The sequence below is a fragment of the Microcebus murinus genome, chromosome 1 (genome assembly GCF_040939455.1).
Source record: "Microcebus murinus isolate Inina chromosome 1, M.murinus_Inina_mat1.0, whole genome shotgun sequence".
Lineage (NCBI taxonomy): Eukaryota > Metazoa > Chordata > Mammalia > Primates > Cheirogaleidae > Microcebus > Microcebus murinus.
Genome location: NC_134104.1, coordinates 63414061 through 63433279, shown reverse-complemented (window position 1 = coordinate 63433279; position 19219 = coordinate 63414061). Strand labels below are relative to the sequence as shown.

The window sequence follows — 19219 nt, the reverse complement described above, 5'->3', positions numbered from 1 at the left end:
GTTTGTACTTCAATTCCACTGTGGTCAGAAAACATTTTATATATAATTACTATCCTTTGACATTTATTGACATTTGTATTATGGTCCAGCCTAAGGTCAGTTTTGGTGTGTATCCCATGTACACTTGAAAAGAATGTACATTTTTGAGTTGTGGAGTGTAATGTTCTAATTATATCAGTGAGGTCAGATTTATGAAATCATGTTCAAATCTTTATTGTCATGGATTTTTTCTCTGATTTTTAAATCAGTAGCGGAGAGAGGTTTATAATAATTTCCATTATTTACAGAAGATTTGTATTCTTTTCTATCAAATTTTGCATTGTATATTTTGAGGCTCTGTCCTTAAAATTCTAGTGGATTCACCATTTTATTATTTTGAAATAGTACCTTTTACCTTTGGCAATTCTTCTTGCTTTAACATTTACTGTGGTTGGCAGAATTCTAAGATGTCTCCCAAGATTCCTACCTCCTAGTGTATATATATATATATATATATATATATATATATATATATATGTGTGTGTGTGTCCTGTGTAATCTTCAGTACTGTGAATATGATAGGAAATGTATCATTTCCCTGATAAGGTTAGGTTATGTTGACTTCCAGATGATAATTTAGTCTGGATAACCTCTTGATTTCAGTCTCATGGTAGCCTAGCACAGATCTCAGTCAGACCAGATGTCTGACTTACAGAACTGTGAGCCAATAAATGGGTAAAGGCTTTCTATCTTGATAGGCTTCCCCTATCCCCATCCCTTGGCTAAAGAGAACTAGCTTTTGTTGAGATTTTTTTGTTTGTTCCCATTCACATTCAGTTCTTCTAACTGAAGAAGTTACTAGCTTCTTCAGTGCTGATTTTGGGATATATGAGAAAGAAAGAAAACCTAAGGAATTGATCACCATGTTATTCTTTGGGTCTTGGGGTCCCTAGCCAGTCTGATGCTCTCCACATTTCCCAGTCATTTTATGTTTGTCTTACATATAGTATCCAGGGTTTTTACTTGTACTTAGTGCGAAGAACAGGGAAAGTACCACTATTCTATCTTCCTATAGCAGATCCCTTATTATATTTTAAATCTCATATTTATGTTTAGCTATGTTTCTCTTTTCACTCCTAATAGTAGAACATGAAGTGAGTTGCCATACAAAGCAGTGACATTTCTGGTGCTGTAAGTTTTAAAGCATACTTTAAATAAATACCTGATGGGGATACAGAGCAGTGATTCCTGGATTTAGCAGGAATCAATAGATGTTGGTAAGGGCCATTCTAAAGTTAATATTCTATTATTTCCACATGAAGATTTCTCTGACTAATATCTTATGATTTCCCCCTTTTGACTTTCTCTTGGTAATATAATTTATATTTATGGTTTTTGTTATAATTCTGTTTCCAGTGGTTCGACTCTGTCTTCCACCAAGATTACCATCTTTGGATAGATGCTGTTTCTTATAATTTTATTTTTATCTAAACTATTAGTCTACATAGAGCAAAATTATGGAAAAACATCAAGACTCAGTAAATATCTTTTTGTTGATGAACTGATAACTCACAAAACACATTCCACTTACCCCGTGATAATAATTTCAGGATATGTTTGTGCACCAATGTTCCATGCTCCTCCACTGATTGGCCACTCCTAAATAGATTATCCAAGGAGAATATATATGTTTTACTTTTAGTTTGAATGACTTTGGAATTTAGAATGAAATATTTTAAAATAATGATAAAAGGTTCACTTAAAATTAAATAGCTGTAAAATAATCAAGGATGAAGTATACAGCTATCTTTTAATTCTTTCATTGAACAAACACCTCTAACTGTATAATTCCATCTCCCTTAAAAATATAGAATTTAACCAATATTACCATTCATATAAACAAATAAAAGTATTTTTTTTAGATAGGGTCTCACTCTGTCACCCAAGCTAGGGTGTAGTGTTGCGATCATAGCTCATTATTACCTTGAACTCTTGAGCTCAAGCAATCCTCCCACCTCAACCTCCCAAGTAGCTAGGACTACAAGTATGCACCATCGCAGTTGGCTAATTTTTTAAAAAATTGTGTACAAATGAGGTCTTGCTATGTTGCCAAGGGTGGTCTTGAACTCCTGGCCTCAAGTGATCCTCCTGTCTTGGCCCCCCAAAGTGCTAGAATTACAGGTGTGAGACACTGTACCCAGCCAGAAATATTTTTAATTCTACAAATACAGTGTTGGTACATGTGTCACACAGTCTGTGTACCATCAAACTATGGTGGTACCATTTAACACAGAATCGATGCAAATAGCGCCTCTTAGAATTGTCCACCCCAATGGCACTGGGCAAATAATAGAAATAATAGATGGTCTGTTACAATTGCAAATATATGAGTCTTGTAGTAAACATACCATAAAGGAATTCTAGAATGTTGTTTAAAAATGACTTTTAATAATTATGTCCCTTAAACCATTGATTAATTAATAAATGCTAAGAAGAAATGATTTCTTTTTCGATTTTCTTAACACATAATCCTCCATCCAAAATAAAGGTTACATTTTATGATTCAAATGTGTTAGTTTAAGTACATACTTAGTACATAAATTTACATGATAGATAAGTATATCTTAGTATATAGTTAATGTATAAGAAATTTATATTTCTATAGACTTGAAGCTATGTAGCATTTAGGAAATTTGAATTTTAGAAGTTATATCTTTAATAGATGTTAGCCTATGACTTCAAAAAAATTTAGTTGAACTCCTCTGATATGGAAAGCCAGAAAATAAAGTAATAGGAAAAAGTATGATCATGTGATACAAATACAAGAAAAGTTATTTATAATTTCTGCTTTTACCTTATTACTGTATCCTTGTTTTTTATGCTTGACTCCTATAGAATAGAGTACTAGAATCAAATCCGCAGGGCAGTCAGCAAAGTATGCTGTGCATGTAACTGGTGATTCATGAATGTCCATAGGATATGGATTTTCAAAGATCGGAAAACTAATAGATAAAGATAATATATTAATGTCGTTTTGCAGAGATAAAAAACATGAAATATTTCGATAAAGTAAACCCTAAAATGTTTCTAAATATTAATTATAAATTTCACTTAATTATTTTTAAGCACCATAGAGCAAAGATCATATGAACAAGAATGCCTGCCACACTTATAACTTGGACTCAAACAGAACAAAAGCAATTTATGTAACCAAAATATTTGTATGCCTATAATATTGAAATAAAAAAATAAAAAAGAGTTATCTATAAAACATAATATTAGTACTTGTAGAATTTTACTTAAATGCATTTTCTTCTGATAATTCTAACATTCCACAGTGATACTGCTTTCCTAATATGGATACAATAAATTATATTAAATGGAAATTATGCAAAAAGTTGACTTACTAGTCAATTTGTTAAAAATTATATCAACTAAACACTTTATGTACATCTTTAAATATTTATATACTTATAAATATTGAAATATTAGTAAATTTTGATATGTTTTTCAAAGGAAGTGCTATGGTTTGGATGTTTGCCCTTCCAAACCTCACACTGAAATTTGACTCAACACTGGAGGTGGAGCCTAAAGGGAAGTGTTTGGGTTATGGGAATGGATTCCTCATGAATAGATTAATGCCCTCCCTCATGGGTGAGTTGTCACTCTTGGTTACTGGGAGAGCTGGCTTAGCACTTCCCCCTTATCTTTCTTTCTTTCTGTCTCTCCATATATCTGCACATGCTGGCTTCCCTTCACTATCTGCCATGAGTGGAAGCAGCCTGAGACCCTCCCCAGATACAGATGCTCAACCTTAGACTTTCTAGCCATCATAATTCTAGCAGAATCATCAGCCAAATACACCTTTTTTCCTTATAAATTAGTCTCAGGTATTCCCTTATAGCAACATAAAATGAGCTAGGACAGGAAGGCAATATATAGGCAATTTTTAATTTTTTTGCAAGTGTAATTGGAAAAAAGTATGTTGTGTATAAGGGTGTGTTTGTGTATGTTCATGAGTGTTTTAAAGATCATTTCCTACGTAAACTAGAAGACATAATTGGAATGAAGATTTATAGATGCAACAAATTTCATTTCCTTAAGCCTACTAAAACCTTAAAAAACATGAGTATAGTATCAAATTAAAAATTCTTGTAGCTATTTAGAACTTTATACATACTGGGCACTTCACTAGTGGGAAATAAATATTATTCCATGCTACATCTGTTCTGGTCTGTGTGATTATATTACTTATAATACAATGGGTTTTGAGGTGGGTGAGGAGATGTTAAAAATAATGTTCTCACATTAGGAGTTAGGAATTTAGTTCTATCTCCAAAGAATGAAGGGGGTGTTGGCTGAGGTTCTCTTTCTACCAAACTGAAATCTTGGAGATGGTATCCCATGTAAAAATAGTTGTATATGTAAAATCAGGTGCAAAGGAGCAAGCCATGTTTAGTAAATGACAAATAAATTAAGCCAGAGGGATAAGAGATTCCCTTTTTCAGAGTAGAAATTAACATTTCTGAGATTAAAGAGTTAAAAGTAAGATGAATAGATCACCTTGAAGACCAGATCTATAACTTGGGATTTGATAATAGCAAGGGTAACAATGATAGGCTCCTGACAAGGTGAACAATATAGTGAAAATGTTTGGGAAAAAATTATTTTAGTATATTGTAAAAAAGTAGGCAAAAAAGATATTGAAGGAAGAAATAAGAACAAAAATTTACAATAGGACTTTAGGTGTAAAATAAAAACTAGTTGCTCTGAAAATAGAAATAAAAATATAAATCTAAGAAACTAAAAAAAGGAAATACTTGTAAGCCCTAATGCTTGCTTTCATGTTGAGGATTAAATGGAAATAAAAAGAAAATGAGAAACAAACTTGAAAAGGATTCCAAAGTTATAACTTGTTTAACATTCAACATAGCTGAGAGAATACTATTGGAAGGGAAAGAGAATATGTTCAGTTTTTGATATATTAAATTTCAGAAATAGCCAATGAAATGGTATTGTCATATAGATCTTAATACATGGTGCTAAAGAATACATACATAATGAGTGACATGTGTACCATCTGAGGGATGGTCATGTTGGAGAATCAGACTTGTGGGGGGAGGGAGGAAAGGGCATTTATTGAAACCTTAAAATCTGTACCCCCATAATATGCCGAAAAAAAAGAATATAAAATGTTAAGATAAAAACTTTCTAATAAATGTTAATTCACATAGTTACATAAGGTAATGAAAAGCACACAAATAAATGCATTAAATGATAATGTTCACATTGAATAAATTTTATAAAAAAATTCATAAAGAAAAAATAAATGTATATGCTAAAGAAAGTAGTTATTAAAGTACAGTAGATGTCAGACAATTAAACAAGGTATGAAGAAACAACAAATATGATGCAGAAAGAAAGTTGAGTACCAAAGAGACAAGAAGAACACATTTTAAATAAGACCTATATTAGAACTTCTTAGAGGAATAATCATAAATCTCTATATGTATACAAAATTTAATCAAGTTTAATGTTTACAAATAAGGCAGCTAGTCAGAATTCACAGTTAGGATGATCTTATGACCCAAATCCTACATCCCCTTGAAAATACTGAGAGATTATATGCTGAAAATTAGCATAAAGAACTCTCGTTCTTACATTTATAAACTACATGGAAAGTAGAATTCAGATTGTAATTTATTCAACAAAAATTATTTCAGAGCCTACTCCATGTGGGGAGACAGTCCCTCCTTTGTGGCGACTCCAGCCTAATAGGGAAGCAATGTTTAAGTAACAACAAATGGAAATTGATGCAAATGTATCTGTGTCAAAAGCCATGTAAAGAGGAATGTGGAGGTTATGAGAGCCCATACTAAGATATTTGACCAAATTATATAGATAATGAAAATTTTTTTTAATGAAGAAGTGATATCTGGCTTGGGATTCTTACAGATAAGATGTTAATAAAGAGAAAAAGGGAGAGGGGTTATTCCAGGTAGAGGAGAGTGAATGTGTAAAATTCTGATGCAAACAGAAGGGACTAAGAGATTAGTGGGTCTAGAATTTATAATGAGGGAAAATTAGTTTCATGTTATCATCATTCATAATGAAAGTGTGTAGCAAGAAGACAGTGTCAATCAATTTCAAGTCTACTTTTACTGTCAGTGTAAAGGAATGGACAGCACCACTGTAACAGCAATATTCCCTATTTGTTTTAATTGTCTGCAACATAATGGAAAAGGAAAAAAAGTAAAAGAAGGTGCTCATCTTCTCTGCCACCAAAATTCAGGTCTTCTGTATTATCTGCAGTAGTTCAATAATCCTTTTATCTTGTGTCATTTTCCTTTAGTCAATAGACTAGCAGATGGACAGTTATGATATTTTACATGGTTTCATAACAATTCCTTTTGCTTAAGGACTCAGTAAAAAATGCAATTATTATATGTCCTGAGTCTCCAAATGCTTCTGTCCAAACATCAGGTGCTGTCTTTAAGACATCTTACAATTTTCTCAGTGTTACCCAAACTCCCTGGGTTTAGTTTTCATCATTGAGCCAATCTGCATTTCTATAGTTCTAGCAAAACAATATTCACATAAAGAATATTTACTATTTAAAGAATACCAATGGCAATTATCTAAAGTTTGCTCTTGTATTTTAATTGTAACAAATAGAGTTTTTAAATTGTGTTAATCTGTACATGGATAACTTACTTGCTTTGTGTCAGGTCAACGACAATGAGATCTTTCTCCAGAAGTACTACAACAGCATAGGGTTCTTGAAATTCTACAAGTGAAAACAAAAAATTGAAAAGTTTTCAAATTATATATTTTATAAAATTATATATTTTATAAAATCACCAAAATTTCATTTCCTGAACAAATGTTATTTTATTGATTTGAAAAGACCAAACTAGGAGCCAAAATAAGAAGTAACAAAGAATACTTTAAAAGAATAAATATATGTTGTGTTTCTGAAATTTAATGTTAAGAGCACTACAGAGAACAAGGAAAAAATGAGAAGTTGCATTGTATAGAGTTAAATATATCTCAATAATCATGGGGTTGTAAGTAGTGGACTATGTGAAGAGAATGAGTCTGTCACCTAATCTCATAAACACTTGTTCTATTCTTCTATAACCTTAGTATTTTAGATCTGATTTCAAGCCTATAATGATATGTACTGAGGAAATAGTAGTTCTGCTTTTTTGGGATATGATGCATGTTCATCTCCCTATAAGAACAATACTGCCCATACTAAAAAGTTTACTTTCAATTCAATGTGATTTAAAATACATTTATAGATTGCCTACTATGTGCCTAGGAGTATATACCCTAAGAAAGCAGAATATGAGGATAGGCTAAGATTTCCAAGTTCCAAAAAGTTAACCCCACCTCTCTTCCCCCTTCTTCCTCTCTCCCTTCCTCCAAACCTCCTTCCTCCCTCCCTCTTTTCGTCCTTTCATCCTTTCCTTCCTTTCCCTGACTCTCTTTCTTTCCTTCCTTCCTTCCCTTCCTTCTTTCCTTCTTTCTTCCAATATGCTGCAGAAACTGTTTTAAAAACAAAGGATATATGAAGAACTACACTGACAAGTTACTCATTCTCATGGCGTTTATATTCAAGGAATCTTCACAAGTCATGAACAAGTAAATAAGAATTCAGAAAGTAATGTGAACTATGAAAAAATAAGGGTATGGCATAAAAATGATTTGTTGTTGGAAGAGAAGGTGGGCTAATTTAGAATGTTCAAGGAAGACATTGTTTTCCATCTATAATAAAGGACTAATGAGGGAAAGCCACAGTGAAAGAGTTATTCTGAATTTAAGGGAAAGGTATTTATAAAAACATTTTACATACGTTAGGTTTTCAGTAGCTAGAGAAGATATTACTATTTTTCCCCATTTTACAGAGAAAACTGAGGTACAAAGAGATTAAGAGATTGGCACAAGGTTACACAACTAGTATGCGATAGAGCTGAAACTTCAACCCAGGCTTCCTGACTCTAAATTCCACTTTGTTTTCATCATACCAGCAGTTTCTACTAGCTAGTTTGAGAGGTATTTAATCCTAAACACAGCAATCAATTTGCAGGAATTTTGTCCAGAGGATTGAAGTCTTGGATGGGAAACTAAGCTAAAGGAATAGATGGCCCTCATAGTCCCTCCAGTCCTGAGAAGCTACAGAGTCTAGTCATTTTTATGTTTACATCTCACATGCATATGAAAGAAAAGCTCAAACACACACCTGAGGAAGAAAAGGCATGCATTGGTGCTTGGTACTTGGATATATATCTATGTGGCAATATGCAGTCTATACACTGCTAATTAAACTGTTCTCAAACTGAGACTTTCCCCCTTCTTTCTTGTCTCTTAGAGCTGTTTTAAGTTTTTCAACATTGTTTCAATATTTCTTGGGGTTTTTGTTTTGTGTTTCAGTTTGAAGAACAGTGGGGCTTCATATAACTCTTAGGTTACTCAGTATGGAATGTCTGATTTCCTTAAGTAATAAGTTTAATAGTTGGTATCTCTGACATTTCACTTTGACACTTCTTTTTTTATTATTTCAGAATATTATGGGGGTACAAACATTTTGGTTACATATAATGCCTTTGCCTTGCGCAAGCCAGGGCTATAAGCACGGCCTTTTCCCATACAGTACGGTCCACATCCATTAGTTGTGAGTTTACCCCCCTACCACACCCCCACCTGACTGTCACCTAATGAATATTACTACCATGTGAGTACCTTAGTGTTGATCAGTTAGCACCAATTTGATGGCAAATACATGGGGTGCTTGTTTTTCCAGACTTGTGATAGATACCTAGAAGGATGGGCTCCAGATCTATCCAGCATAACACAAAGGGTGCTAGGTCACCATTGCTTTTTGTAGTTGAGTCGTATTTCATGTATACATATACAACATTTTATTAATCCACTCATGTATTCATAGGCACTTGGGTTCTTTCCACACTTGCAATAAGTGAATTGTGCTGCCATAACCATTTGAGTATACATGTCTTTATTATAGAATGTCTTTTTTTCCTTTGGGTGGATGCCTAGTAGTGGGATTGCTGAATCAAATGGTATTTCCATTTTTAGTTCTCTGAGATGTCTCCAAATTACTTTCCACAGGGGTTGTACTAATTTGCAGTCCCACCAGCAGTGTAAGAGTATTCCAATCTCTCCACATCCACACCAGCATTTGTTATTCTGGAACTTTTTGATAGAGGCCATTCTCACTGGAGTTAGGTGATATCTCATTGTGGTTTTGATTTGCATGATGATAAACCTTAATGATTAGAGAGGTTGAGCACTTTTTTATATGTTTGCTGGCCATTATTCTGTCTTCTTTTCAAAAGTTTCTGTTCACATCCTTTGCCGATTTATTGATGGGGTTGCTTGATTTTTTTTCTTGTTAATTTTCTTAAGTTCTATATAGATTCTTGGTATCAGCCCTTTATCGGATATTTAGTATACAAATATTTTCTCTCAATCTGTACGTTGTCTATTCGCTCTAATGAGAGTTTCCTTGGCTGAATAGAAACTTTTCAATTTGATCAGATCCAATTTATTTATTTTTATTGCTGCTGTGATTATTTTGGGGTTCTTCTTCATAAATTCTCTGCCTAAGCTGATGTCTATAAGAGTTTTCCCAACATTTTCTTCTAGAATTCTTAAGGTTTCATGCCTTAGGTTTAAGTCTGTTATCCATTGTGAGTCCATTTTTGTGAGGTGATAGCTGGGGATCCAGTTTCAATCTTTTGCATGTGGTTATCCAGTTTTCTCAGCACCATTTATTGAATATTCTTTTCCCCAATGTATATTTTTGTCTACTTTGTCAAAGGTTAGGTGACAATATGAGGATGGTTTTATATCTGGGTTCTCAGTCCTGTTCCACAGGTCTGTATCTCTGTTCTTGTGCCAATCTCATGATGTTTTGGTTACTATAGCCTTGTAGTAAATCTTGAAGTCTGGTAGACTGATGCCTCCCAATTTGTTCTTTTTGCTTAAGATTGCTTAGCTATATGAGGGTCTTCTCTGGTTCCATATGAAATGTAGAATTATTTTTTCTAGATCTGTAAAGAATGATGATGGTATTTTGATAGTGATTGCATTAATTCTTTAGATCAGTTTAGGTAGTATGGACATTATAATAATATTGATTCTGGCAATCTACGAGCATGGTAGGGTTTTCTATCTGTTTACATCTTCTACAATTTCATTTCTCAGTAATAAAATAGGCATAGATGCGACATGCCTTAAAATAATTAAAGCCATATACTGTAAACACACAGCCAATGTCATACTGAATGAGAAAAAAATTGAAAGCATTCCTGCTTAGAATTGGAACCAGAAAAGGTTGCCCCCCCCCATCTCCACTTCTATTAAACATAGTGCTAGAAGTCCTTCTCACAGCAATCAGACAAGAGAGGGGAATTAAGGATACTCAAATGGGGTCAGAAGAGGTCAAACTCTCACTGTTATGATATTAACATCTCGCTGATATGATATTGTATCTAGCAAACCCCAAGGATTCAATCAAGAGACTTCTAGAATTGTTAAATGAATTCAGGAAGGTCTCAGGATACCAAAGGAATGCACATAAATCAGTGGCATTCATATACACCAATAATAGTCAACTGAAAATCAAATCAATGGCACAACACCATTCACAATAGCATCAAAGAAAATTAAATATTTAGGAATATATTTAATGAAGGAGATGACAGACATATCTAAGGGAACCATGAAACACTGAGAAAAGAAACTATAGACGATACAAACAGATGGAAGACACTTCTTGTTTTGCTTTTTTATTCTGAAGGTATATTCTCATTCTTTCCAATGCATGTTTTGACTTGTGATTACCTTTCAAATTTTTTAGAGCAATTTTTGTGAAGCCATACAGAAGTCAAAAATTCATGTTATTTTCAAATATAAGTTCCATCGTGGAACCAATGCATCACAGAGAGCTCAGAATATCAATGACGTGTTTGAGAAGGATGTGACTAATGAACACACAGTATGTTGATGGTTTGAGAAATTCCATTCTTGTGATTTTAATCCTGAAAGTGAACCATGTGGGTGACCTAAGACCAAGGTGGGTAATGATGAGCTGAAAGTTGTAGTGGAAGCGAATCCATCTCACCCTACATGTGAATTAGCAGCAAGTTACCGTTCCAACAATACTGGACAATTTGAAACAAATGGGCAAGGTAAAGGAGCTGGATAGATGGGCACTACATGAATTAAACAAGCATTGGAAGACAAATCGTCTTGAAGCTTGCCTTTCTTTGCTGTCACTACATAAAGGTGCATCATTTCTACACTGTATTGTTATGTGCGATGAAAGATGGATTCTTTTTGACAATCCCAAGAATTTGGGACAATGGTTATATAAAGTGTTGAAACATAGTCCAAACCAAATATTCATAAAAAAAAAGCTAATGGTATCTATTTGGTGGTCCAGCACTGGTATTATCTACTACAGCTTCATGAAACCTGGTCAATCAATTACAATGGATGTCTACTACAACCAATTGGATGAAATGATATGGAAACTTGCAATTAAGCAGCTGAGATTGGTGAGTAAAGACAGGCCAATCCTCTTGCAAAATCACATGTTGCAAAAAAAATTGCTGCTCAAACTACAGAAGTTGGACTTGGACACTTTCTGTCATCCACCATATTCACTAGACTTTGCACCAATTAACTACCACTTCTTCTAGGCTTTGGACCACTTCTTACAAAGAAAACTATTTAATTCTCCATAACCTGTGGAAAACTTTACCTTTCGAGATTTGATCACCACTCATTCTCCAGGCTCTTTGCTGCTGGCATAACCAAGCTAATGTAAAGATGGCAAAACTGTTCGGGTAGTTTAGACTCACACTTTGATTAATTGTACTGATTCTTGTTTGAGATATAATAAACTAAATATTTTGATTTGAACTCATATATTTCATATTTAATGACCTAAGAGTTATTTCTTCTTTGTCATTTCTCCTCCTTAGGGAAGTCACTGGTTAGGAAGCAATTGCTACAAAAATAAAATGGCTAAGACACTGGCATGAATTAGCTAAAATCATAAATGAATAAATTATCATTTTAGATAATTACATTTATTTTATATTAGTGTTTGTTTATCAGTAACACAAACTGGCAGCAGAACTTTCACCTTTGTACCTTATGTACTGCTATGACCAGTGAATAAAAAGATTTCATGAGGAGTCAGTGTTAAGATCAATTCAATGTATATTATTTACTAAAACTTTTATCTTCATCAGATTAGTTAACTTCTTTGATCTTAATTTATTTACCCATTGAAATGGCACAATAATAACTACCTTAGACTGTTGTGAAGATTAGATGAAACAATAATATGAAGATGTTTATTGCAAAGCCTGGCATACAGTAGGTGTTCTATAGATGACAACTGTATTACTTCCTTTATTAGATTGGTTTATATCTGAGCAGGCCCGATCTTTTAACCCTAGCCCCCAAAAGGGTGAAAAGCTCTATTATAAATAATACTTCTCTGAATAGAAGTTCATTATTTATAGGGCTTGGAGAGGACTAGATACAGTTAAGTCTAGATGTGAAACTGACAAATTCTGATAATAGTCTGTTAATTACTCTGAGTAATAGGGTTGAGATAAGAGAATTAAAGCATTGTGTTCTCTGAGAGATGAGTTGAATGGTCAGATGTCAAAAATGATTCAGAAATATTAAAAATTGTTAATAAATTTAACGTATGTGTAAGACATCACTATGTGGCTGTAAAGAAGATTGAAGTTTCATATTTACTAATACAAAATCATAATTTTAATATATTGTTAAGTGAAAAAAGTATGACACAGAACAGTATATAGAGTATGTTGTCATTTGTACAAAAAAGATAATGTATACACAAATGAGTATGCAAATCTATAGATTAATTTGGGGAGAATATCTACAAATCTTAGCAGCATTTGTTGCTGGTTGATGGTCAGTGAGAAACTTTTCATTATATACTATTGTGTATTGTAGGATTTTTTTTCATGTATTACTGCTTTAACAGTTAAAAACACATTTAAATACAGTCATGTACTGCTTAACAATGGGGATATATTCTGAGAAATGCATTGGGTACATCTTATTAAAATCACTACTTTCTCTTGTTTTAGTATTTCCTCAAAATTCTTCTGTAGCTCCTTATTTCAAAACACCTCTAAATTTTGATCTCATCCTAGCAAACCTCACAATTTCTAAAACATGTCATCATTGTGCAAACATCATAGAGTATACTTACACAAACCTAGGTGGTATAGCCTGCTACACATCTAGGCTATATGATATGGCCTATTGTTCCTAGGCTAATAATCTGTTACCTGTACAGCATGTTACTGTACTAAATACTGGAGGCAACTGTAACACAATAGTAAATATTTGTGTATCTAAACATAGAAAGCATACACTAAAAATACTATATAAAAGATAAAAATTGTACACTTGTACAGAGCAGCTCCTTTATTATAATCTCATGAGACCACCATCTTATTTGGGGTCTGTCACTGACCGAAATATTGTTATGCAGAGCATAACAATAGTTAAGAAATCACATTTATATTAATATTTTACTTAGTAAAGTTAAACTACTCTTAGCCTCTGACAATGAAAACTTCCAATCTTATTACCATTTTTCTGAAAAACAAGATTTATATTAATATACATGGTTCAGAAATAAATAGGAATGGTTATGGTACATTTATAATTTATTGAACATTATTAGAAATTATCCTAACTTTTCTACTGATGTACAGAAATTTATATACACACAGACATGGAGTTTGATTTTTGCACTCACAAATTCTCAGTTCTATTGTTGGTACATCTTCTTCCTCTTACATTTGATAATTCATAAATAAATCTTATAATCTGATAATTCATAAATAAATATTGTAAGATCTTTTCTCTCTTTTTCTGTTCTGTAAACAACTCTACTGATTCACAATCAGACCTACTTTTCTTTCTTTCAAAAATTGCTATTATTGTGCATGAAACCACTATTCTTAAAATACATAGTTATCTTTGACTCATCAATCATGTCACTCTCTAATTCAGTTTTTTACCAAATTCAGTGGGTTTTCCTCATTCCATTCCTCAGACAGTACCCTGTTTCAGGCCTTGACCATTTTAAATGTACATTATTGCAAAAGTCCCACAGCTGGAATCTGGAATTTCAGATTTCACTGTTTCTCTCTTTAAACCCACATATTCCTTTTGGGTAAATCTTATTAAAATCACTACTTTCTCTTGTCTTAGTATTTCCTCAAAATTCCTCTGTAGCTCCTTATTTCAAAACACCTCTAAATTTTGATCTTATCCTAGCAAACCTCACAATTTCTGAAACATTCACTAAATATCCTTTTCAATGCTTACCTAAATCTTTCTTTTTCTGTGAAACTTTGTACGACTATTTCAGTCATTGACAATTGAACTAGTTTATAAATTGATACATTATTTATACTCTGAACCATATAACTCAGCATTTAATTAATGTCTTATATTATTTAAACTTAAGTTATAGTTATTTCACTCATCTGACCATATTTTATACAACTTGACATCAGAAATCAGTTTCATACATGATCTGTATGCTCAACAAGTCCTTTAGTACTGAGGCTATAGAAGCATTTAATAAATATTTGTTAGTTAATTAACAACACAGGTAAATTGTCTGTTCCTAGTAACTCTGGAAGTAAAGTGCTACCTTGATTGTTATTTCATATCAATTTATTCCATGTTTTAAATATGCAACTAAAGATTTTAAGAAATTATATTTAGTAATAAAACTCATAACATATATATCTCTTTATAGTTTATAAAGTATGTTCACTTAACCTTCCAATAATCATATGGGGACAACATTATTGTTTTTCTACAAGTGGGAAATAAAACTCATAAATATAAAATGACTTGCCCAAGGTCACATAGCTATTAATAGTAAGTGGCAGAGCTAAATTACAACACCAAATATTCTGTTCAAAGCTATTTCCCCTATATTTACATGTTCCCGCTTGAAAATGTAGTAATATATTTACATAAATTACATACATTTTGTTGTAATCATAAACTCATATTTCCTTTTTATGTTTCACCTCTCACTTTTTAGATTTCATTAAAATATTTCTTCATTATTAGATTTCATTATACAATTTGCATATAATTTTAGACAAGTTTTTATGTTTACAAAGTCTTTATTTATATTCAGGATGATAAATTATAAGCATCTCTCTTCCTGAAGGCCATTCTAATTATTCTCAAAGTTGAAATAAATCACTAACCACACATCAGCAATCCTAGAGTAATTAGAGGTGCTGCAGTTGCATCTGAAGCAAAGCCAGATGTGAAACAGATGCAGCACCACCAGAGTTACAGATCACTGATATCAGGTAAGTGCTTTAACTTTGATTGGTTTTGTGATGGGATGGGTGGAGCTGATCTAGGAGAAGCTATTAGGAGACCTCTCAGTTTCCCCAAGTGATTTCACCCCAAACCTCTATCAGACCCTCCCAGCTCAGCTTCCACCATCCCAATCAAAGTTTAAAGCACTTACCTGATATTAGAACCTGAAATGCCAGGACTGCTGCACTACATCTGTCCTACTTCCAGTTTGTCAAGTAGTACAATTGCAGAACCTGCTCCAGCACCTGTAGCTCACAGTGTTATATCACAACGGACGTCTGCTGCCAAAACTGAAAATATTTTACCTTAATTTTGTTATGAACTTATCATTTCAATAATTATTTTTTTCAACATTAATAGTTTCATTTTTACTTACCATTTGGATAGGGTGTTTCACATAAAGTTAGAAATTCAACAATAGGATGATCCATTTCTAGTACTGTAATTGCTTTTCCATGCATGATGGTTAAACTTGGTCTTCTGCAAGCTTTGTCATAGGACAGCCCACCAGAGAATATTATGAATGGTTCACTACACAGGGAAAAAAAAGTTAGTGAGACTGAGGAAGTCCTTTAAGATGACACAAAGTCACATGACTGAGCCTATAAAAAACAGGTGTGATTAAATATAATGTAATTTGACAGAGAGGCTTTCTTGGCCCCAAATTTCTCAATCAACAAACTATTATTCTACCATTTCCCTTTTTCTAGATGTACATTCTCACAATTACTAATGGATCCATCTAAAGATATTGTGGTGGGGTCGCAGAAAGGCAGTGAGGTTGGAAGAAGGTGGAGATGCTCATTGACTCTCAAAAAGACATCTTCACCTAAATTAGTTGGTTTCAAAATTCTAAATCACTATTATTAGACAATTAGTCTATGTTAGAATATCAGATCAACAAGTTTGCATGTGGGGCCTGAAATGTGACAGTGGAAAGCCCAGAATGGCAGAAAGCAACACGAAACTTCTAAACATGGTGTTTCTGTTGAAAAAAAAGTTATGATAAAAAGATGCAGAAAGCTAATATGTAAGGAAAAAATAGTTCATCAAAGATAAATAGCCTTTTGGTTTTACTAATACTTATGGCCAGCCAGCTCTATTTATCTTGCTCAACTAACATCAAACAAAATTTTTATAGTCTATTAGTTTGCAAGATACAATTAGTAAGGTAAAGTTGAGATGATTATAAAATATAGCTACATGAAATAGATTCACAATTTTTCATTTTTCTCTTCTCAAACCAATGCCTATATATCTCTAGTATATGTACACAAAAGAAAATAATGTGTTGATATAAAGTATTTTCAAGAAGTAAATACCAAAGTGAAAATATTCTTCTCCAAATTTTTTTAAAATAACTTTAAAAAAAATCAGAATATTATGGGGCTACAAATGTTTTGGTTACATAAATTGCTTTTGTACGATTTGAGTCAGTTATAACTGTGTCCATCCCTCAGATAGTGTGCACTGTACACATTAGGTGTGAATTTACCCATCCCCTCTCCTCTCCTCCCACCTGCTTGGTTTTCAATAAATGTTACTTCCATATGTGCACATAAGTGTTGATTAGTTCCAATTTAATATTGACTAATGTGGTGTTTATTTTTCCATTCTTGTGATACTTCACTTAGAAGAATGGGCTCTAGAACTAAAGACTTTTATTATGTCAAATTTCTCTAGATTTTAAAAAGCATCTCTAATATAGTTCTTTTAAAAGAATATGAGTTTTTGTACCTTTGTTGCTTAGCTTTGCAAAAGAAAAATCCCATGACTTGGAAAGTGTAATATCTTTTCATAAATATTAAGCTTAGCTATGTACTATAAATATTGATAAAGACCATACATATCTATTTTTTAATGAGTAAAAGTAGGTAAATTGACTCACATCCTATAGTACTAATCCAAACATAGGATAAGGAGTAATTTACTCCCCGCTTTTTTTGTGCAGACATTGAAAACCATGTCCTCCCTAATATTAGAAGGGAGCAAAACCTTTTCTGTTCTCATTATGACTCTGCATCAGAAAACATTTGGTCTAAAGTTATTTGCTGATATATATATATGTGTATATATATATATATACACACACACACATACATATATGTATCAAATTCTCTGAGCATACAATGCTCCCTAAATAATTCACTTTTATCCTATCTGCTAGATTGAATAATCTACTTGTTTTTAGAAATCACTCTATAAGATTTCCCTTCCTCTTTCATTTTGTACTGTGCACAGTACCAAACATTAATGGGGTATTTGCTAATCTTATCCTGCATATATAATGAAAAAAACACTTTTAAAAAGTTTATATCAAAACCTACATATAAAATACCTGTACTAATTTTTCTTTATATTTCTGTCTTAATATTTTGACATTTGTATTTGAGTTTTAAGCAAAATAAGCAAAATGTTCTAACTTATTTTCCCTGAGTCCTCTATCAGTTGATTTGAGTGACAGTCTTGCACCAGTGATTTGATACAGTAAATGACCAACTTACTAATGGTGCTATTAAAAAGTATGTTTGTTATTTCTATAACATTGTATTTATTTTATTAATAAGATGTCTCTAGATTTTAAAAGCATTTCTAATATAGTTCTTTATGAAAGAGTATGTGTTTTTATACTTTTGTTTGTTGCTTTGTTTTCTAATAAAGAGGCGAAGACTAGGAGAATATATCTTTTCATAAATATTAAGCTTAACTGTCTACTATCAATATTAATAAAGACTATAAATATCCATTTTTTCAGGGTAAGTGTAGGAAAATTTACTCTCATTTCCTAACACTAATACAAACATAGGATAAAGAGCAATTTACTCTCGCATTTTTTTGTATACACATTAGAAAATATGTCCTCTTTAATACTGGAAGGAACAAAACCTCTTCTGCTCTCATTATGACTCGAAATCAGAATACACTGGGTCTGAAGTTAGTTGCTTATATATATGTATTTCTCTGTAAAAAGTTATTTTCTCAGGAAAATACTTATAGGACCACACATTATTAATTGTATTAGATATTTGATTATCACATTAAACCCCCTAACTGTTGTCTTCATTTTATTAATGAGGTTAAGTAACAACTAAGCACCAAAACTCAAAAGCAAATTGAGATCTATCGGACTTCAGAGCCTATGCTCTGACACTAGTATGTACTGACCTGCTAATAAGTAGCTACAATTTACTGAATGTTTACCATGTGGCAAATATTGTGCTATATGTATATATAAAGTAAATTTTATGTAACCCTCACAACCATGGTGAGGAAAGTACTATTAGCCTCATTTTGTACATGAAGAATCTGGTATTAATGCAAGTTAAACTTTTTCAGAATCAAGCAGCTGGTGAGTACCAGGACAAAGATTCAAATCCAGATTCCAAAGCCCAGGTTTTTCATTTCTAGTTTAATGTTTCCCAAACTGTGGAATACAACTTAATAGCTGTTTAGAAAAAAAAGTCAATTTAATAATGAGGTAAGCACTTCAAAACCATATCTCCCTCTAGAAATTTTTCATTTCATGCTGTATATTAAACTCTGAGAAATTATACAATAAAGAATCCAAATTATTTTTTATAGAATGCCAATTTTCTCAAATTTATTAGATTACATATCTTTTTTATTTCATGAATACTATTAGCATTTAAGGAAACACAGTTGTTTGGTAAATGCTGTAATGCCCTAGACTGCCTCATTTGTTATTTAATACAAAGTATCTATTAAGGGATATTTCAGAGATGGAGTCTTATGAAAGAAAAGTAAATAGCCATATAATTGACATGTTTGCATA

The 19219-nt window shown here is 32.5% G+C and overlaps 1 protein-coding gene across 7 annotated transcripts in view; it reads right to left on the bottom strand.

Annotated features, from left to right (window-relative positions):
* STXBP5L (syntaxin binding protein 5L) overlaps positions 1–19219 on the bottom strand; it is a 346530-nt gene that overhangs the window by 144461 nt on the left and 182850 nt on the right. For all 7 annotated transcript variants that reach the window (XM_076001837.1, XM_076001841.1, XM_020287216.2 and 4 more), the window contains exons 11-14: positions 15803–15957; positions 6694–6766; positions 2834–2981; positions 1571–1638 (exon numbers count right to left, since the gene is read on the bottom strand). In XM_076001837.1, coding sequence (XP_075857952.1) covers positions 1571–1638; positions 2834–2981; positions 6694–6766; positions 15803–15957 — 444 coding nt within the window. The remainder of the gene's footprint in view (positions 1–1570; positions 1639–2833; positions 2982–6693; positions 6767–15802; positions 15958–19219) is intronic.